At 36.6% G+C, this 22,155-nt stretch overlaps 2 protein-coding genes across 2 annotated transcripts in view; both read right to left on the bottom strand.

The window, feature by feature from the left end:
• Positions 1 to 280: 280 nt before the first annotated feature.
• Positions 281 to 1,712, bottom strand: LOC109622074 (vitellogenin-1). Its single transcript, XM_020076300.3, has 2 exons — positions 737 to 1,712; positions 281 to 668 (listed from the first exon to the last, which is right to left on the bottom strand). The coding sequence occupies exons 1-2, from the start codon at positions 1,633 to 1,635 to the stop codon at positions 410 to 412; spliced, it is 1,158 nt and encodes a 385-aa protein (XP_019931859.3). The 5' UTR covers positions 1,636 to 1,712; the 3' UTR covers positions 281 to 409.
• Positions 1,713 to 9,716: 8,004 nt separating this feature from the next.
• Positions 9,717 to 22,155, bottom strand: part of LOC115269560 (inactive rhomboid protein 1) — a 33,417-nt gene continuing 20,978 nt past the window's right edge. Inside the window, exon 7 of the mRNA XM_029878364.2 lies at positions 9,717 to 10,923. Within this exon, the coding sequence (XP_029734224.2) occupies positions 10,414 to 10,923 (510 nt within the window). The 3' untranslated portion in view covers positions 9,717 to 10,413. The remainder of the gene's footprint in view (positions 10,924 to 22,155) is intronic.

The raw sequence follows: 22,155 nt of genomic DNA, 5'->3' as shown, positions 1-22,155 counted from the left end.
AATTATTATTATTATCATTTCTTTATTAGTGAGGCTTTCAGCCATAGGCTGGTTCACCTCCTTGACAAAATTCATCCTCAAAAAAGTTTTAAAAAATGATGAAATTTATGATTTTCATATGGAATCTTTGAGTGGGCCGCTTTCTTATACATTTGAAAATCAGTTCGCGGGCCGCATAAAATCTGGTCGAGGGCCGCATGCGGCCCGCGGGCCGCAGTTTGGTGACCACTGCTCTACTGGTACAGTTTGTGCTCGATTGAATCAATTTCTTCGAAACAGTCTTTATTTGGAAAACATTAATCATACAAAAATAAAATATTAATACATACTTAAATCTGTTGGTCATTTATCTTTAAAAAAAATGAATGAAATCCAATGGATCACCTCTTGCCATTCCATAGCGCCACTCTCAATAGTCCTGCTTTCTGCCATAAGGCGATTTTGAGTGAACCCTTAGGAAAAAGCTACCCTTCCGTTTGTGGCTTACATTGTAGCCCATGGTTGCGGTCATCGAGTTGCATAATCCATCGATGACGGCCGACAAACTGTTACATTTGACGCCGACAAAGTTGTTCTCATTTTCCGGATAGACACTTTCTGCGTAGTATTCCCATGCACGGCTGTGCGAACAGACCACGGTGAGGCATCCTGGTTGGACGGAATTCAGTCTGTAACGGAACATGTGCATTTTTGAAAGGCTAACATTTAAAGAAGATAAGGTGTTATGCAGACATACCCGTTAGGATAGAAATCTATATCGCCGATCGGGTCACGTTTACCCAGCACTCTCACGTTGCTATGTATGACATCCACCCAGCTTGCGTCTCCACGGCTCAGACCTGACAAGGATTCACCTTCGTTGAAGCATGGGTTCGCGGGATCCAGACCTGTGATTCGAGGCAAGTCGTTTCCGGTAAGCACCTGGAACCGCCGTCCAGCCGCACCACTAATATGTGCGCCCAAACTGTGTCCGATCACGTGAATAGACTTCACCGGAACATAGTTTATCAGCTTAGCCAAACCGTCACCCAGTGCGGTCCCAAGAGCGTTGGTGCTGAACGATGACCAAGTGTACAACGTTGTTAGCTGAGCAGCCGTGTCAAGTACGATAAAATTGTGGGCTCCTCTCGCGTTATACGCTTTGTACAATTCAGTAACCGCATCGTTTGTTTCATTGATGGAGGTCAACCAGCCCGTGACTACAATCACTGTGTCCAGATCCTTTGAGAACTCCGAACTTTCCCACAAGTCTTGAGCTTTGTCCAACGGGTACGAAAAATTACCGGCTTCCGTCATCAGAACGTAGTTCATTAGGCTTAGATCTGGTTCGAAGAAAGGTTCCGTCCCGTTGGATGCCACGGCGGCCGAACAAAAGCTATGTATTCCGAAAGCTACGGCTTCGAAGGGATATCCCAGAAGTGATTGCTTTCCAAATTCACGAATTTCCTTCACGCTGGGCAAAAGCATCGGAACATTGGAAACCATTCGCTCGCCGATTCGCACATTCGCTTTAGTGATGTCCTTGGCCTTGTCCAGTACATTTTTCGGAAATAGTTCCAGCGGCCTAGCAGGACGAATGGAAAGCAACACCAGCAAGATGATAACGGCACAAAATTTCTCCACCAAGAAAGCCATCTTTATGGATGCCAAACCGCACACAAACTGACTGCTGATAGGTACTGGAACACTATTCTTATATTGCTATCAGCTTCGATGTTAAATAACCGTGAGCGATGCAAGACAAAAGAACAAATAAATTTCTTTCAAATTCAACGCAGATGCGTTTGATGATTCGGCTCATCTCTATATCTCTATATGTATTTACTGGATGATACAGTTATTGACAAAAGTTAGCAGTCAATGCCTATATTTCGAGTTAATATTTGGAAATCTTGTCTCATATTTTTGTATTGCTAGGGAAATCATTGGACAGTCTATGTATCTAAAATCTTATAAAAACAATGTAGATGTGTTTAAAGCTTATGTCATGTCATGTATACAATTGTCGTATCTAGTGTATACCCCAAGAAATATAACTAGTTGAACAACAGTTTCTCAACCCTTTGGAGCCGAAAGGGTCATATATGACCCCAGCATAGAAACGGCTATATAATTTCACACAGTTAATGAAACAGAACACTGTCTTTGGCAAAGTTGTTGCAAATTGAGTCCTCTATTCAGGAAAAATGGATTTGAGACTTTGATGACAACCTAGAACACCATGTGCATAATCTACTGGGATTCGTAAAGCTATTGAAATATTTATTGTCTTTTGTAGACGCTATAGGGATATCCCAGGTCAGCCAAACTATCTTGGAAATCAGAACTTCAGAACTACACTTGTAACAGTAGCCATATCTGTTATACTGAGTAACGGTTCATAACCAAACACGTTCATTGGACCAATCTGAAGTCTACTAGATATTATTTTAAATCTTTTGGACATTCACGGTTGCTCTAACTGTTCTATAAATCTACAAGAAAAACTTCATGTGTTTTCGCTATCAATAATAGCATTGCATAATCTGATGGGAACCGTGAAGCTCTTGAAATCTCAAATGTCATTTAGAGACACTGTTTGGATATTTAAAATCAGCCAAACTACTTACCAGATCTTCAGGTCTACACTCGTAACATCAGCCATATCTGATATACTAAGTAACGATGCATAATTATAATCAATCGCGGACCAACTTGAAGTCCGCTAGATATTATTACAAACCTTTAGGACATTTATGGTCGTCCAAACTGTCCTGAAGTTTGGCTCTTGACAGTAACAGTAGTAGTTTTCACAATAAACTGTAACATTACACATCCAACTTTAATATGTACTCCTCCTGGCATTTCATGAGTCATGTCAAGATGCTTTTGAGATATTCCAGATAAACTAAACCAGGGTTTCTCAAACTTTTCCAGCTTGCGACCCACTTTTCATTGTTATAAAATTTGGCGACATATTTTCAAAAAAAAAAAAAATGTAAAAAATAGAAAAAAATACAGAATTTGAACCCTCATAGAGTAAGGTGGGGCAAAAGTTCGCCCCTTGTTGAAAATTCAATTGTTTTCAAAAAAAAAACCGAAGCAGTTCAAAATAAATGAATACCGTGTGGTGATTCTACAATCCATGAGCTAAAACTTAGCTGAACATAGTTACGCCAAATGTCTTTTCAGTTTTGAGTTACAGCACGCTTCGTAAGTTTGCGTTTATATCGAAGTCTTGCCCCATCACTGACTGGGGAAAAAGTTCGAATCTTTTGTTTGCCTGATTTTGCTAACCGTAGTATCAATCTTTTGACACTTTAGTATCAGGAATAACTAAAACCTACACATTTATTTTAGTCCCTTGTTCGGCTGTTCCATTTTCGGTAAAAGTTCGGATTACCGTTCTTCGAAGTTCAGCACAGTTTTACCGAAGTACAGTTATTTTTTACCGAACGTTCGGTAATTTTTTGCGGAATACCGGTAATTTTTTGCTGAACATTCGGTAATCTGAACTTTTACCGAAAACAGAACAGCTGAATACGGTACTTTATTTTAATTGTGTTTGTTGTTGAATGTTGAAAACACTTCAATGTTCGAACTGGATTTCACCCAAATTAGGGTCACATTCACCACACCAAAAATTAGTAGTTTTTTTTTGCCAAATTCAGATAAAACGGCAATTTTTTACAACTTTGATCAGTTGATCTCATCATCAGTTGATCTCATCAATTTCCATCATTCTTAGAGATAATATGTACATTTTGCAGAATTTTAGTTTTTTTACCTGAACATGGCAAATGACTCGGTCTCTTGCCCCACAATTCGAACTATTGCCTCACTATGTGTAAAATAGTGTTCTTTTCTAAATCTTCAAAAATACATAGTTACAATCCAAAATAAAATACCGAATTCGAATTTATTGCAATTCCTATTCATGCGCTGGAAGAACCATCGCAAATTAGTATTTTTTGATAAAAACCCAACATATTGTCACAATTTTTGGAGTAAACGACTCTTATTCTACTCTACGGTTCCGAAACAATGCAATGATGCCAAATTGCAATGAGATGCAGTGCGTAGTTTCATCAACTTATAGCAGGATCGAGACGCAAAAAAATGCTATTCCAGGACTCGAACCTTGAATCTTCGAATCCACAATCTCATGCTCAACCAACTGCACCAAATTTAAACTGATGCAGATGAGACAAAGAAGTGTAATGACGTTTAAATCATGGGTAATTTTGTTTTATTTTATGCTGGCAACTCTGTACAATTTTTAGTATCAACGTGACGAACTTTTGATAATTAGTCAATAAAAACGAATTTCTACACTAAAATGATGTATGGACGAAATTTTTGTAACACATAGGAGCAATAGCTCATAAAATTAGTCACCTAAAACAATGTAAAATTACATGACTTTTACATGAAAAATCGTAAAAATATTGTATTTTTTGGTGATTTTTTAACGAAAATTGTTGAATAACTTTGAAATACGCAATTTAAACACCGTAGTGTCTTCGGCAAAGTTGTACAGTATTGTTCTAACTATATTTTAACGGTATTTTCAGTACCTTTTTGGTGCAATTTTCTGGATATTGAAGTACATTTTCGTGAAAATGCTCGAAAAAACACAAAATCGATTTGATACACCTCTAAACCTTTATCAATTTGGCTCAATTTTGGACTGAAGCCTTGTTTTTGCATGTGGATTGATAATTTGATGTGACACGGGTAGGTCAAGAAAAAGTAAACATGTCTATTGAACAGGTGTGATAATCCAGATCCAGATTATTGGGAAGATTCGTGATTGGAATAATTACCGATTCGGATGATAATCGAGACACTGATTCAATAACACGTCGTACACTTCCAAACGCAAAATTTATTCTGAATCAAGGGGCTAGTCGCTTGGAACATTGTGCCAAGAGGTGCCAAGCACACCGTCTCACACGCTGTGTGCCACACCGAGGCACTCTGAGGCACAATTTTGACACTTGAGTTTGGGTGAAAAAACTAGGCAACCATGTGCATTTGACCTGCAAAATGAAAACAAACAGTTGGTTGTCTTGGTAGTTGCCAAGCAAAATCTGAATCATCAAGCAGTGGCACTTCGGGGCACACTGAAGCATAATTCAATACCCGGTGGCACACTGAATATAATTGGCGCAAGTAAAGATGTGCTCAGCGACTCCCCCTTGTTCTGAATTCAAATTACAGAGGAAAGTCACAGCCTACTGCTTGTGATTGATTCTAAGTATGGCACAACAGGTAAAGTACATTGGAGTAATTCTTGATTCGAAGCTTTCCTGGACACCTCACATTGAGTTCAGAATCAACAAAGCATGAATGGCCTTCGGGCAATGCCGCCGAACCTTAGGTACAACTTGGGGTCTAAAACCCAAGCATATCAAATGGATTTACATATCTGTTGTTCAGCTAATATTGGCGTATGGATGTCTTGTGTGGTGGCAAAAGGGCGAAGTGAGAATGATCCAATTAAAATTAGGCCATCTTCCAAAAGGATGTACCAAATGGAGATTTCTGGAGCGTTCTATTTAACTCCCACGGCAACGCTTGAAGTTTTCGTTGCCGTTGCCCCACTACCAGGAGCGAATAACTGACACATAACTGCAGCCAGTCGGAATATTCTAGGCCATCCAAACTGTTCTTGAGTTTAAATCCTAAAGTCTAAGGATGTAACGGTAACTTCTTTCATTATACAAAGCTACGCTTTGTAGTCTATCATGTCCAGAAAGTCTTCGGAAAGTTTTATAGACAGTATCAGATCAGTCGGGATATCCTAGGTCATCCAAACTGTTCTTGAGTTCAGATCCTAAAGTCTACGAGTGTAAAAGTAACTTTTACCTACGATGTGTAATCTATCATGTCCAGTAAATCTTGTGAATGATCAATAGACATCATCGGATCAGCTGGGGTCATCCAAACTATTACGATGTTTAAAATCTAGCATCCACAGCAATTGATGTTTCTGTTTCGGCTATATAGAGTTATGTTGCGTAATCTATTATACTTACTGGAGCTTACAGAACATAATAATAGAGCTTCAGGATATTCAGAATTGCACACATTGTCCTACAATATATTACATGGAGTCTAACAGCCGTCGTAATAATATCTTTTTTGCTGTTTTGAGTTACATAACATGGTATCTGATTCATGTATTTGATTACAAAAAAAATAGTTCCATAAAAATTTGAACAATCTTTAATATTTCAAAGATACAGAACAATGCCTACTAGGCTTCGAAAAGTATTAGTAAGTATGGTCCATTATGTATCATTATTATTCAGTGTAGCAGTCTAGCATTGTAAGTGTTGATATTAAGTTGTGCACTCCATGAAAGATAGGATGACCTAAATTATCACAAAACTATCATGGAGTAACACTTGAAAGTCCATGAATCCTATTTATTTGGTTGTTTAACGTCACCTCTTGTTACAGTGGTTGTTTTTTTTTATCAAAAATATATAACTACACTTGTTGTTCCTCGAACTACTTTGGTAAATACAGTTGATTATGTAACGCTACTCAACGTAGTGGATTATCACAAGTGTAGACCTGAAGCTATGGTGTCCGGAGTAGTTTAGTTCAGCGTTTCTCAAACTATGGGTCTTTCGGTGTCAAGGTGCATAGTAAGAATGAAGTTTCCCTTCATCGTGTAGTTGTGCTGATTTGTGGGTAGATAGATAAGAAGTAAGCTCCACCCACAGTTGTCTGTAAAATGTTGCATCCAGAAGCAGTTCCATCATCGTATTGAATTGTTTTAGCTAAATTGGTCATTATCAAACAGATGCTCAATATTTCGCCCGACACGATTTATTGTCAACAAGTATAAACTAAATGTCTAGCTAGTCCTGAAATGGGTTTAATTGGCAGATCCCGATCATTATTCTTTGGGAGATTGCGTGTAAAAGTCATGGCAGATTCATCATCCTAACTGCTACAAAGAAAGAAAAAAAAAGTTTATCATGTATTTGAGCTTGAAACCTGGGACCTTCTGATCCGAAAGCTTGAGCCTTACCATCCGCACCATTTCTGATACTTAAATCAATAGACATTAGAATACGATGGCATGACGTCTTAATCATGGGCAACTTTGTTTTAATTCGTGCTGGTAACTCTGTGCGATTTTTAGTATCAACGTGACATACTTTTGATAATTAGTCAATGAAAACGAATTCCTACACAAAAACGATGTATGGACAAAATGTTCGTTATACAAAGGAGTAATCGCTAAATTATTTAGTCACCTAAAACAATATAAAATTACATGACTTTTATATGTAAAGTCGTAAAAATATCGTATTTTTTTCGTGATTTTTTAACTATAATTGTTGAATAACTTCGAAATACGCAATTTAAACACCGTAGTGTCTTCGGCAAAGTTGTAGAGTACCCAAGCAACCAAAAGTTCGGATTCCACTTGAAGAACGAACTCAGAAGTTCAAGTTCGGTTCAATTCCAGGTTTCGTTGAACTTAATTCTCCAAAAAGTTACTCTTGTATTGTTTATGAACTTGGAAGTACATGTACAAGCTTTTGACTTCTCTTCAAAACGACATTAAAGTCGAAAAAAGGTTCAAAAAGAACTTATGTTGAACTTTAAAACAGAGTTCAATCAAATATTAACCGAACTCATGTTGAACTTTTGCGTGCCTTTAAAATTCAAATATAGTTCATTTGAACATATTCCAACAACTTGTAATCATCCGTTCCGAACTTGTTTTGAACTTACTACTGAAAGTTCGGATAAATATTAACCGTACCAAAAGTGAACTTCACTTGAACTTCGGCGACAGCGGGGCCGGGGAGAAGTTCTCATTCAATTAAATCACTCGGAAATCGAGCCCAGCAGCCACAGCTTGTGTTAATTTCACAAGTACGCTTTGTTCCACTATAATATATGAACGTACTTAACGCAAAGGATCCGTATTGTGTGGCTCAAAGGCTGCCCCCGCAGCGGAAAACTGTTCCCCCCAGGATGCCGCCGGGGGTTTTTCGGCTGCGCACAAAAAATTTCCAGCTTTGCTGGATATTTTCCCACCCGTCTCACTTGTCACTGCAGCGCACCGGTAATCGACGCAATCGTATTCACTGAAAACCAAGCTGAAAACTTATAATCTTTTCTTGAAGTCGATACACTGGCCTTAATTTATTGCTTTGTACTGCGAATCACAACAAACTGAGAATGTCAAACTGCGTAAGTTCACAAGAAGTTCCACGTGAACTTCTTTCGAACTTTCGACTTCAAAAACTATTCCAAGTTCAGGGAAAGTTCACACGCGAACCTGATTGAGCTCTACTATATGATATCAGCACATTGAGTAAAATCCCACAGTGCATAACAACACATACATGGAGTAGTGGTTAGGCACCGACTTTCAACGAGGAGATCCCGAGTTCAAATCTCAGTAAGTAAAAAACATCAAACATTATTTCAAGGTATTAGTCAATTTGGATTCCACATGAACTAATGGGTCTTAATAATAAATTACTTTTGAGGACTAAACATTTTTTTTTCATTTTTTCGACACAAGTGTACTTTTTGTGAACTGAAGTTCGGTTAATCACTTAAAAAGTGAGCTGAATAGAATGCTATTCATATATCTTCGAATAGCTGATTAAGCCCAAACATGCTATTTTATCCGAACTTTTGGTTGCTTGGGTATTGTTCTAACTATATATTAACGGTATCTCCGGCATCTTTTCGGAGCAGTTTTTTGAATTTCTGAGTAGATTTCTGTGAAAACGGCCAAAAAAACACAAAATCGATTTGATACACCTTTAAATCTTCATCAATTTGGCTCAATTTTGGACTGAAGACTTGGTTTTACATGTGGATTGATAATTTGATGTGTCACGGAGAATCGGAGAAAAAAAGTTTCAAAGTGAACAGGTCTACTGTTCAATCACATCGATTTCAAAACCAAAGAGATGCAAAGGTCTAATGGCATTACGTTTCGCCTCTCCGCGAAAAGAACGATAGATGATTTTCTTGGATAAACCGAAAGGCCATATTATCGAAAAAACCCTGAACTACCTGAAAGGCGCTTTGCTTCAGATCGAAATCACCCTGATGATTCACATTCATAACTAGCAATGTTACGTAGTCATCAGCAAAACCATTAATACATAAGTAGGAAAACCGCTATTATTGAGTTGCCTCAATAGCGTATCTGCTATGAGATTCCACAAAAATGGTGACAATACTCCCCTTTGGGGACATCCACAAACACTCAATTCCCTAACAGCTGATTGACGCAATGTCGGGAAAAGTTATCGGTGTTTCAACATTTGGTGAATCCAATAGGAAATCATTGGAGATATACCATGACCCCGTGCGGCTTCCAATATGTCATCGAAAGGCACGTTGTCAAAAACACCCTCGATATCTAAGAAAACACCCAAGCAGGGTTGCTTTTAAGTGAATGCCTTCTTGATGTCGTAAACAACCTTGTGTGAAAGAGCCACTGTGGACTATCCAGATTGGTAAGTATGTTGGTTCACATGAAGAGGCACGTTGGCCAGATGAACATCACGGATGTGATGATCCACAATACGTTCTAAGCATTTCTGGAGAAAATAGATCAAACTGATATGTTGCCCTGAAACACTTCATTTCTTCATACGCGAACAGCCGCTTTACAAAGATATGATTGAGCTCACTTGGAAAGTTCTTTTCTGATCCATTATAACAAGTATGTAAACATGTTTAAATTGAAATAGAGGTTTTATTAGAATTTGCGTACACTTCTTCCTTGACTTGTTTTCTGTTATTTTTTTCTTTTGTTTCCTTGTGTTAGTTTATAAATCAAAATTCACTTTACTTGTTTACTTCGTTTGCTTTCTTGTTTTTTTTGCTCTTCTGAAATTCATATCATTTATGTTCAATCAATATCATAGAAGGATAGCTATTCGAACTAACTGAGGGCAATTCTAAGAATTGGTTTCGTTTTCTCACATTCGTCGCAATCGCATGCCTTTTCACTTGTTTTTAAACTTTTTTGTTTTTGTGTGTTTTGTATATGATAATATTCACTATAGGTATTAGAAAATCGTGTAAAGTTAAGGAAAAAGACCGGGACTTAGGGAACGTAAGCATAACCGGGTGATAGGTGTCTTATAATGTAACGCTTCGTTATTTTTTTTTTTGATTTTTCGATTTAAGGTGTACATACGAATTCTACACGCCCCCTTTGAACTAAGTATTTTCAACTAAGATACGGTTTAAGATCACATTGTGGTTGGAAAGTTAGATATAAAATTTGAATATTTTGTCACTACTTTGTGGGTTGTATCACATGATGAACTGATAAATGACCTGGAAATCATCGACATCGTACAGGGCCAGCAGAACAAACAAGACGAAAAGTAACTCCAACGACGTAAACAGGAGGAAACATCGACGTCATGCATTCGTGTCAGCGCTACGCGGCTGACGTTGGACACATTGTCCCTTCTCACACAAAGTTCCTTTCATCAAATTATTATTTTTATTATTGTTGCTACTGCTAATCCTATTGATACCGCCGGACATGCTGATACCACCACTTCCTCCGCCCCCGCCACCCCCACCGTACTCGTGATGATTGTGCAAGATACCGCCATTGTGGCCCGGTAGTGATTTGTATTTGTTGTTCGAGTCGTACGTCGTGACGTACGGATTTCCATTGTTAATGATTCCGCCACCACTACCATGGTTGTGGACGTGGCCGTTGCCACTCATGGGATTGTAGTTAGGAAAGCTTTCGTACAGATTGTAGTGGTCATGGTAGCCATGGGCAGATCCATGACCCGTCAGTTGATTTCCGTCGATAAAGTTGAACGAGGAAAATAGCAAGGGAAAGACGTAGAAGATGATGAACATCACGGCGTAGATGATCAGCTGAACGATCACGCATGTCCAAATAAGATTAACCTGAAATGTAGGAAATATGTGTATTAGTATTATATATATTTTTTACGAAAAAACAACAAACACTAATTAGTTCTAAATTTCACTTTTCCCGAATAGTTTCGGATTCAGTTAGAATCAGCCTAATCCAAGGTCGAATTCGATTCGCCAGGATACAATGTTCGTTCATAATCTGCCATAACTCGTTTCTATTCACTGAATTGTGCGCAAGTTGTGAACGAAAATATTAAATTTTGTCATTAAAATTCTATTTTTCTCAAAAATTGTACGTGTTACAGCAAATCCGAAGTCAGATTTGGAATCAGTGGGTCAACATCCATCTAAAATGGAGTAAGTGGTGAAAATGCGGGATCCAATGTCAACCAGTGTTACTCTTCCAAGAAATTTCTTAGAGGATTTCATCGCACATTTATCCAAGTATTAATTTAGAAATTCATTTAACGATTTCTCTTCTAACTCTACCAACAACATCAGAAGTTCTGACAAGGATTTCTTCAGGAAATCTATCAATGGTTACTTCAGCAATTCATTTAGAGATTCCTTAACCGATTTTGTCAAATATTCTCTTTTAACCCTCCTAGGATGTTAGCATTTTCGAACCACGCTGGCGTAGTGCACGTTCAGCATGCCTGTCTGGATCATATTGACCCCAATATCATACTAGGGTTAAAGTACTTTACAATACTTTTAACCCGTAAACACCCAGGACGATCTTCTTTTCGTAGAAATGCAATATATTCTTTGTTTTAAAACATTTTACCCTGGATTTTTTTATACTCAAGGGGAATAGTTGTGCTAAGAAATGCATGGTACCTCCCCCTATTGCACACTCCCCCCTTTTGCTGGGAGCCGGAAATACGTGGCTTTTTTTGTATTTTGTTTTTGCTCAAATTTCATCATTTTGCTAATCATCAATAGTTTTCACTGACCCTTAACATGCAATGTATTACTACCCGAATAAAGTCTGATAGCAAATTGAAAACTAGTTTTGATGTTGTGATATTGCTAATTTTGATAACTCAGGTTGTTGTCGTTTTGGTCGTTTTAACGGTTAAAACATCAAAAATGAGAGCAGAAAAATGTTCCCGTAACAGCAAGTTGAAAACAGCTCCTGCCATCAGTGATAGCAAATTAATAACTGTTTTTGCAATCAGTGAAAAAAATGAAAAAAATCGTTAAATGTAGATTTTTTGCGGTTAATATGGATCCCTAAATTCAATAAGATAATTGTACAAATGATTAAATGAACCATACAAGAATGCCTAGAAGTTTTGAAATTATTGAGATCAAACTTTGAAATCAAATATAATCAAGATAAACCGATATCAAAATATGATATCAATTTGCTGCTGATTACAAATCGTGTTTTGGATTTGCTATCATTATGTTGTTGGACTTTGCTGGGGTACCCATCATAGTCTGTTGAAGTTTTGATCCCAGAGCTATTCTAAGGCCTCCACTAAGTACTCCGAAGTTTGTGACACAAATCCAACATTCCTAACCAAATTTTATACACGATGAATGATCACAGAACATTGTCTAGGTACGGTACTCATAAAGCCTCAAAGCACCCTTAGAAAATTCATGGTACATAAACTGGGAGATCTAGGTCATCCAAACTACTCTGAAATTCATTTTCTAAAGATCTACAACATCTACCATCGTTTTTGTTCACTCTGTTCAAGAAATTTAGTCACGTTGATGTCCATTATACCTCGCAATGCTACGAGCAACTTGATATTGTGGTAGTTGGACATTCCGTGAAATGCAAATAGCCTCCGATACACTTTGAAGTTTGGGTTACGATATCTACACATTGTAATATGCTGTAGTTGTAAACAATATTTGTGGAATGCACTCTATACTGCAGATGGAGCCTCAGTGTTCAGCTAAAATGCTTTTGAATGTAGGGATGAATGTAGGGATATTACAGGCTTTCCAAACTATTCTGGAGTTAGGACCTTCAAGGTCTACAGGCAGGGTTGTTACAACAGCGCGGATTTCGCGAATTCCGCGGATTTCGCGATTTTCGCGGATTTGCCTCTAGAATTCGGCCCTCGCGCGGATTTGGCGCGGAATTGATTTTGCTGTACCATCATGCAAATTTTATTGAGTGTACATGATTTTATTTGCATCGTAGTTTTGTTGTGTGAGATTATCTTCTTTTTATCTACCAACCAGCGATTGATGAATCCCGTCGAATTACTATGTTCTGTAAATCTTGCATGTAATAATACTAAGAGTTAAGCCATTTTTGTGCTTGAAATTCCGGTTGATATGAATCGTACAGCCTTTAAATATTTGGATAATGTTTCGGTAATAAATCAATACGAAATTGATCTAGAAAATTTGAAATAAAACCAGCTTAGTTACATCAATGTAGTTTATTTCGTAGCAATAAACTTCATTTTGCATAATTAGTTTTACAATGTACTTAAGAAAAACATGCTAGTACTTCCTCACCTTTGTAAATGATCATATAATTTAACGTATAATATAATAACTGACATAGCAAACAATACTTGTTGGATTTACAGGAATATACTGAGCTTGAGCTCTACTCCGAATAATTTTTAGGAATTCCATAACAAAATCCAGGAAATCATCAAGGGTTTTCTTCAGGGTGCATCCCCGGAATTCGTTTAAGAATCTCTTTTGATATTATTCTTAAGATCTTTGTGAATGAACTTTCATCTGCTGTTCTTCTCTTTTTTCTGTGCTAATGCAAGTGTCTGATTTTTGTTTTATAACAAAAAAATCCTGTAGAAATATCGACAGAAAGTACTAAAGAAAATGCTCGAAAGTTTTTGACAAAACTATAAGAGTTCTTAGTTGAATTGTCAAGTAAAGCACTGCTGAAATACTAGAATCCCTTATAAAATTGGTTGAAACTCCACACAATATTTCTTTGGTGAAATTCTGCAACTATTTCCCCAAGATTTCCAATACGGTTATGATCATGCGTGTTTGTAGTTAGTATTTAGTCCCCAGCTCCACGCTGACGCAAGTCGTACACGCTGATGAAATAAAAAAAATCAATCATCAATAAATTGCTCCTAAGAATTTCAAATATTTCTTAGCAATCCATGTCTGGAGTAATTCATCCATCAGAAGCCACTAGAAAAGTTTCCGTAAGAACAGATTTAAGTTGGAATTTTCAGAGTGATCTACCACATAGGTCTAGAAGCATTACTAGTAAAAATCCTTACAAATCCTTAGAATCCTAGGAAAATCTGTCGAGACATCATGAAGTAAATCTATAAAAATGTATATCGATCCATGTGAAAACTTTGGAAAAAACCCTTGAGGAATCTCCAAAGGATTTAATGGATAAATAACTGGGGAAATTCTAGAAAAAAATCCTAAAGGAATTTTAAACCTGCAAGGAAATCTTTAAAAAACATTGCAACATTGTCTTTCAAGAATTTCCCCAGAGTTTCCTCCAATGATTGCTGTAGGGATTTTTTAGTAGTATAACTGCGGAGGAATTGAAAATTTCAATTTTTTACAGGCATTCCTCTTGGCATTTCTTCAGTTTTTCCTTAAGGCGCTGTCCATAAAGTACGTAAACTCCTTTTTGGCCATTCCAAAACCACCTCCCATCCATCCTCACAGACTTTGTCCATATAAAATTTTCGAAATAAGTATGAAGCGTAGACTATGGCCAGACTATTCCCTACCCCCTAATAGTTCACATAGTTCATGAACGAGTCCTAAAGTATTCTCCATGGATAATACTTATCTAAAGTTTCTTTCTAGAATGTCTCACTGGGATCCTCCAGATATTACTAAAAAAAAATTCTCAAAGTTAATTTCTAAGCATTACCCTACTCAAATTCATACTCATTATTTTGAGAATTCTTTGAAAAAGTTTGTATCAGGTACTGTATTTAAAAACTTCATGAATTCTCCCGTTTCATTCAGGTCTTTCCAAGGGTTTTAGGGATACCTCCATAAATTTTCTTTACTAGAAATTTCTTCACGTATCTTTTGGTTGGATGACGGGTTCTGACGGATTTATCCAAGAACGCTCTGTAGATTGGTACAGCGATTTCGCTAAAAAATGAAGAAGTATTGCTGAAAAAATATATGAAATAAAGTTCTGGCAAAACGTCTCTAAATTGTAGAAAGCTTAGAATATTTAAGATAGACTGCGTTAATTTACGAAATAAAAGTTCAGTTCCCACACAGCACTCAAATAGTCCATTCCAGTTGAAAGTGCCTTTTCTTCATACACTATTGTAGACTGTACAAGTTTAAGGTTGAATTTATACTAAATGTAGAAAAATTAAACTTTACGGAACTCGCGGATTTGGCGCGAATTCATTTTCACAGTCGCGCGGATTTGGCGCGGATTCAAATTTTGCTCGCGCGGATTTGGCGCGGATTTTTTTCCACGCTTCTCGTAACAACCCTGACAGGCTCTTCTCTTGTTTCTTTTCACTCTATCGGCATAATTTCTTTACGATTGTGTCTGTTGCACCTCATTATATTACGAGTATCTCTATGTGATACTATTTGGGTGTCCCAGTGGCATACAAAAATGGACCCAATGTATTTTGAAGTATGGGTCGCAATATATGTAAATCTAAGGATATTTTTATTGTAGCTAATGCTTGCGGAATATAATCTACGCTACTCTTAGAGCCTCAGAGTGCAATTCTGATAACTTAGCAACATTCACTTGGTGATCTAGGTCAACCAAACTATTCTGGAATTAAGACTTTCAAGCTCTACAGACTCTACTCTTGTATCGCTTTACTTTATCGATGTTATTCTTTCACAATTACCTCTGTTGTTTCTCATAATATTTTTAATATATCCTTATCCTATTATAAACAGGGGATGGCCAAAATGTTTGGGATAGGCAACTTTTTTTTCTCCACAAAAAAGTTCAACATGCTATAACTTTTCATAGAGTGCATCAAAAAATCTCAAATTTTGACTGTTTGTCAACCTATCATACGTGCATCATTGGTACAAATTTGGGCTCAATTGATCAAACTTTCGCAAAGTTAGAACCGTTCGGGCAAAACACTATTTTTTAGACAACTCATTTTTGAGCTGTCATATCTCGGAAACCAGTAAACCGAATTGAATGAAATTTTGAGCACACTAACAATATTTAAATGCTTCACAAACTATTAAAATAAAGATACTTTTTGAACTTTGAAAAAAGTTATCACGGATTGACACTTTTTGGATTTTTCTCGAAAATATTTTTTTTTTTTACTTCAATGTCAATAAATTTTAGTGTTGATGTCCAAAGATTTTCCACTTCTGTTCTCAAGTTATCTTAAATCAGATATATTAGAGCCTATTTAGATTAAAGGAAGAACACATTTGGTAATTTTTGTGTGGTATTGTAAATTTGATTTATTTTCTTCTATATGGGTAAAAATTTCAACCCGGTATAACTTAATTCGCCGTAAGAAAATTTTATATTTTATCATGTTGTATTGAGTATCAATATATTGTTGACAAACGTTAAAAAATGCATTCAATTTGGTTTACTGGTTTCCGAGATATGACAGCCCAAAAATGAGATGTCTAAAAAATAGCGTTTTACCCGAACGGTTCTAACTTCGCGAAAAATTATTCATTCGAGCCCAAATTTGTACCAATGATGCACATATGATAGGTTCACAAACAGTCAAAATTTGAGATTGTTTGATGCACTCTATGAAAAGTTACAGCATGTTAAATTTTTTAGTGTGAGCAAAAAAGTTGACTATCCCAAACATTTTGGCCACCCCCTGTATCCACTGACATACAAATGTTCTTTATAGTATTTTAAAGTGTGGGCAATTCCTCCAGGCCTTCCTTAGAAATTCTTCCAGGAGTCTCCGAGAAAACCTCTACGAGTTCCGAGGAAATGCCTCCTGGACTTCCCGTGAAATTCTTCACGAGTTTCTCGGAAATTACTTTCTTCAGGAACTATGCTGAAATTCCTTCAGGAGTTAGTTTTCCAGGGATTTCGCCAGGAAATTTCCCAGGAATTCCTCCAGGGATTTCTCTAGAAATTGTTCCAGGGGTTCCTTAGTGAATTCCTCCATGGATGCATCCATGGACTCATCCAGGAATTCATTCAGATATTTCTCCAGGAATTTCTCCAGAGCTCCTTCAGAAATTCATCCATGATTTCCTCCAGGGATTCCTCAAGCGGTTCTTCCAGAAATTCTTCCAGCGATTCCCTCAGAGTTTCCTCCAGGAATTCTGCCAGAAATTCCTCCAGGTTATTTTTCCGGGTAATTTTCCCGGGTAATTTCTCCAAAGATTCCTCCAGGACTTTCTCCATGAAAAACTGCTAGGAAATTGTCAAGGGATTCCTAAAGAAAATTGTACAGGGTGTCCTCCAGAAAATCTTCCATGGGTTCCTCCAGCAACTCCAACAGGGGTTCTTCTAAGAATTCCATCAGTCATTCCTCAAGGAATACCTCCAGGGAGTCCTCCAGGAATTCTTCTTAGATATGCTCTTGGATATACTCCAGGATATATTTCAGAAATTCCTTCAGCAAATACTCCAGGAGTTCCTTCAGGAATAACTTCAGGAATTTCTCCAGGAATTGCTCTACGAATTTATCCTGGAATTGTTCCAGGAATTCCTCTAGGAATTGTTCCGGGAAATACCTCAGGAAATCCTACAAGAAATATTCCAGGAATTCCTCCAGGAATAACTGCAGGATTTTCGAAAACTAAAATTTAAAAAAAATCTTCAGGAATTACTTCATGAATTCTTACAGCTATTCCTCCAGAAAACCAGCCAAGGGCTGAAAGTCTCTATAATAAAGATAAATCAATCAATCAGTTCTCCTAGGAGCAATCCAGTAGTTCTCATAAAAGTATTTTATAATAGTTCTTCGGAAGTGTCTCCGAATATGCCTCCAAAGATTACTTTAGTAGTACCTTCAAGGATTGCTTTAGCGATTACTTTAAGGATTCTTTCAGAATTAAAAAGTTCCTGGAAGAATATCATCAAGTATTGTTTTAATCAATTCTTTAGAATATCTTCAGACATTTTCCTCATTATTCAATAACAGTTTATTTATAGTTATAACAGGTGGTGCTACAAAGATTACTTTTGAAAATTCTTTAAAAATTCCCTTAAAAATTGCTTCACGTTTCTCTCTAGGGATTTTCCCAAATTTGCAACAAGGAGTTCCTTTAAGGACATCATAAGAAAATCATCCAAGAATTTTATCAAAACTTCCTCCAAGGAATCCTTAAGGAATTTCTCCTCCGATTTCTTCACGAATTCTTCCATGAAGTATTTATTATAATTTCTGTATACAGGTCGGACTCGATTATCCGGGGATTCAATTAACCGGGGGCCCGATTATCCGGGGCTCGATTATCCGGCAAAAATGGCTCGATTATCCGGGGAAAAGTTTGTTTCTGCCTTGTTTACAAATTTTTAGATTAAAATATGTCAAAAACTGCGATGAACATCAAATACGACACCTGTAAATAGAATTTAGCCTATTAGAAAATAATTTTTATTTTTTCACATTTTTCAGCTAAAATTTCATTTTTCAAAATACATGGTTATTACAATACCAGACGTTGAGTTTAGGCACTTAAACGTCATGTATGTCAGCTTCTATGTTTAACGAACAGTTTTTGATTGAAGAACATCAAAAACCAAAGAAAAGAAGCATGGCTCGATTATCCGGGTGATTCGATTATCCGGGGTGAAATAATTTTGGAGTCACCCGGATAATCGAGTCCGACCTGTATAATCCTCTAGGATTCTTTCAGAATGTTTTAAAAAAGCCTCCAGCAAAAACGTCGTTAAATATTTGGCCAAGAATTCCGTCAGGATTTTTTTTCTTGAATACCCTAAGAATTTCTCCTTGAATCCCTTTAATGATTTCTCTATGGATAAATCTAGAAGTTCCTTCAATGATTTTCTTACATATTTCCCAAACAATTACTTTGGAATGTTGTCAAAGGATTTTTTTCGGGAATTTTTTGAAGGATTTTCTCAGATATTCCTCAAAGAACTATGTTAGAGATTTCGTCAAGGATGCCTTTAGGAATTGCTCTTCCTAAATTCTTCTCTTCTCTGAATTCTTAGTATTTCTTCCAAAAATTGTCCTCCTGCGAATTTTTGTTTTTTTTTCAGGAATTCCTACAAGGATTTCATCAAGTATTTCTGTTACAATTCATAAGATTTTTAATTATTATTACAATGATGTAATTAAAAAAGTTTCGAAGAGTTTTCTAATTCATTTCATCAATGATTGCGGTAGGATTTTTTTCAAAGATTCTTCAAGGAGCTGCAATATTTTTAAATATTTTTGTCAGAAAATCCTTTAAATATTTCTTTACAAATTTCTGCAAAATATCAATCAGAAATTTTTCCAAAGATCTGCACAAAAATTCCTGTAAGGAATTCAATAGTAATTTCTTCAATGATTCAAAAAGTTCTTCTCGATTTCTGCAAAGATTTTGAATTCCTTAAAAAATCCTTCAAGAAAATTTTAGATTTCCTCAAGCATTTATCCTAGTATTAATTATCTGATTTTTAGTGGGTTTTCCAGGAAATCCAACAATAATTCCTTAAAGAATTTCTCCAAGAATTGATCTGGTAGTTCCTACAAGAATATCTGCAAACATTTTTCGATAATTTCTAAAAGCATCTTTGTAGAAATTCTTGATTTTTTTTATGAATTGTATAGATTTCTATGGAGGATCTCCAGAATGGGTTTTTGATAGATTGCTACAGGTTTTTTGAAGCATTTGTATCCTGAACGGATTTTTTAAGAAAATTCGTGGAATAACTGCATGAAAAATTAATTGCAGTTATTTTTAGGAGTTCCTAAAGGAAACCTTGGAGGATTTCTTAAAGAAATGTATAAAGAAAATCCTACAGAAATTCTTGATAAAGCTAATCAAGGAACTCTTTGAAGGATTAATTAAAAACATTGATGGAATTCCTACAAAAAGTCTGGAAGACATTCTTGATCGAATATTTGGACATATTGCAAGAATATGTAACGTTCTTCCTTACATTTATAATTTTGAGGCAGCCTGATGATGGAACTTTTGAAGAAAACGGTAAATAATATTTGAAGGAATTCCCAAATAAATAATTTGTGTAATTCCTGAAGGAGTTCTTGATCTTTGACGAAATCCCTAAAGGAATCATTGAATAATTCCTGGAAGAATACTTAAAAAAATACTTTATTAAATTTTGAAGGAATTACCTAATGAATTAATACATATGAATTTCGTGATGACATACTTAACCAAGGGGTGATATCGTTAAATGTATGTTTGAAAAGAAACATCCTTAGAAAAGCCCAATAAAAACTGTAAAGGAATTCCTATAGAATTTCTTGGAGGAATTTTTAATGTTGTCGTTGGAGCAACACTCAGAAGAATACTTAGGGGAAGTTTCCCGAGCAGAGGAGTATAGCAAATTGATAACAACAGAATCACATAGCCTGTTTTTATATCATAATTTGTTATTGTTAACTTATCAAAATATATCTTTTTAATAACATGTTTTGTTGGGCAATCTTATTTTGATATATTCAAGTTTTTGGGATATATCCACAAGATAACATTTCAATAATATATTATGTTGTAGAACATGTTTAGTTATTATTCTGCCATAGAGAATGTACAAATATGTGATGAAGAATAACACAACAGTAACAAGTTCACAAATTTCCTGTTATTAAGTTGTAATTGATCTAACAAAACATGTTATTGAATTATTCTTCTAGGAACATTTTTTTTATGATAATTGTTATTTTGCCACTTATGACACACAAGTTTATAACAACATAATGTGTTATGCTGATAACATAAAAATTACTGTTTCCATTATACAGTTATTAGGCCAAATTAACATATTTTATTATGCTGTTGATATCTTCTTCAGCTCGGGTTGGAAGAAATTCTTGCGACCGTGCCGAGCTCTCGACGCATACTGAATTAGACACCAGCAAACAGACTGCTTGGTGGATAGGTATGCAGAGTGTGAGAATAAGTGCTCTCACTTGTAGTTATTGGGCACCAACGCGGGTGTGTTGTGGATTGGCATCTAAGCCGAAAGAGCGATGGTTCGCGAAAAAAGGATTGTTCATGATGTGGGCTCGGGTTCAGTTTGGCTTTCTATTCCGCAGAATCATTACCTGTTCTGTGGCTTAGTTGGTTAAAGCGCCGGTCTAGCGAATACGGAGTCGTGGGTTCGAATCCCATCACAAATTTCACAAATTCATCTTTCACTTTGTCAATAAGCAACCATTTGTGCATTCTAACTACAAGTTTTTCTGTACTTGATAGTAACCTTGCAAAAATCTTTTAAATTATTATTGAAGAAATTCTTATATAAATTGCTAGCAGCATCTTTGGATAAACTCCGAAAGAAATCCGTGGAAGAAGTCCTAACGTAACGTTTGTTTAAACATATGAATTGTTGAAAAAAAAATCTGTCGATATCCTTGTATGAATTTGAGGATTAATCAATGAAGAAACTCCTGAAGGATTTCTCGGGGGAATTTGTTGTGGGAACCATGAAAGTAATTCCTATTATTCCTTAGAGCAGTTTGGAGGAATTTCGGAGGAGTTCCTGATCGACATGTTCTAAAGATATTCTAAGAATATTTGCTTGATGGAATCAATGAAGAAATCTTTTGAGGAGTTCCTGGAGGATTTATTGCAAGAATCCCTGATTGAAAATACTTGAATACATTCCGTGAGGCATCCTTTGAAAAAAAATCTTAAAGAAATCCTTGTGAGAATTTTTGAAGAAATTATTGAAGGAACGTGAAGATTATTTGTTTAGTCCTACCCACGGTGGTGCAGAGGGCCGGATTGAAAGATTTCCATCCTGGGCGATTGCCAGCCATCGCCTTGACCTGTGGTCAGGTGAAATTTCTGTCGACTTGCTGGATTTCATTGTTGAGGCTACGCCGCCATGAACCTCTGGGTTTGCCTCTGCTGCGATGTCCTGTTGGGTTCCAATCTAACGCTTGCTTGCAGATTTCGTTTCCGCCCCTGCGTAGAGTGTGGCCGACTCACCTCCACTTTCGCTCCTGAACTTCTGTCGCTATCGGCTTTTGATGACATCGACGATGGAGCTCCACGTTGGAGATCCAATTGTGAGGCCACCATGCACGAATTATATACCGCAGGCATCTATTGATGAAGACCTGCAGCCGTTGCGTGCTCTCCACTGATACACACCAGGTTTCACTGGCGTATAGCAGCACAGATTTCACG

This window comes from Aedes albopictus, chromosome 3, assembly GCF_035046485.1.
Source record: "Aedes albopictus strain Foshan chromosome 3, AalbF5, whole genome shotgun sequence".
Lineage (NCBI taxonomy): Eukaryota > Metazoa > Arthropoda > Insecta > Diptera > Culicidae > Aedes > Aedes albopictus.
This window is presented reverse-complemented; position numbering and strand designations above follow the sequence as displayed.

Excerpts from the sequence above, each read along its gene's own strand:
- LOC109622074 (XM_020076300.3), bottom strand. The coding sequence starts at position 1,635 with ATGGCTTTCTTGGTGGAGAAATTTTGTGCCGTTATCATCTTGCTGGTG. Across the intron at positions 669-736 it reads ATAGATTTCTATCCTAACGG|ACTGAATTCCGTCCAACCAG; the intron begins GTATGTCTGCAT and ends GTTCCGTTACAG.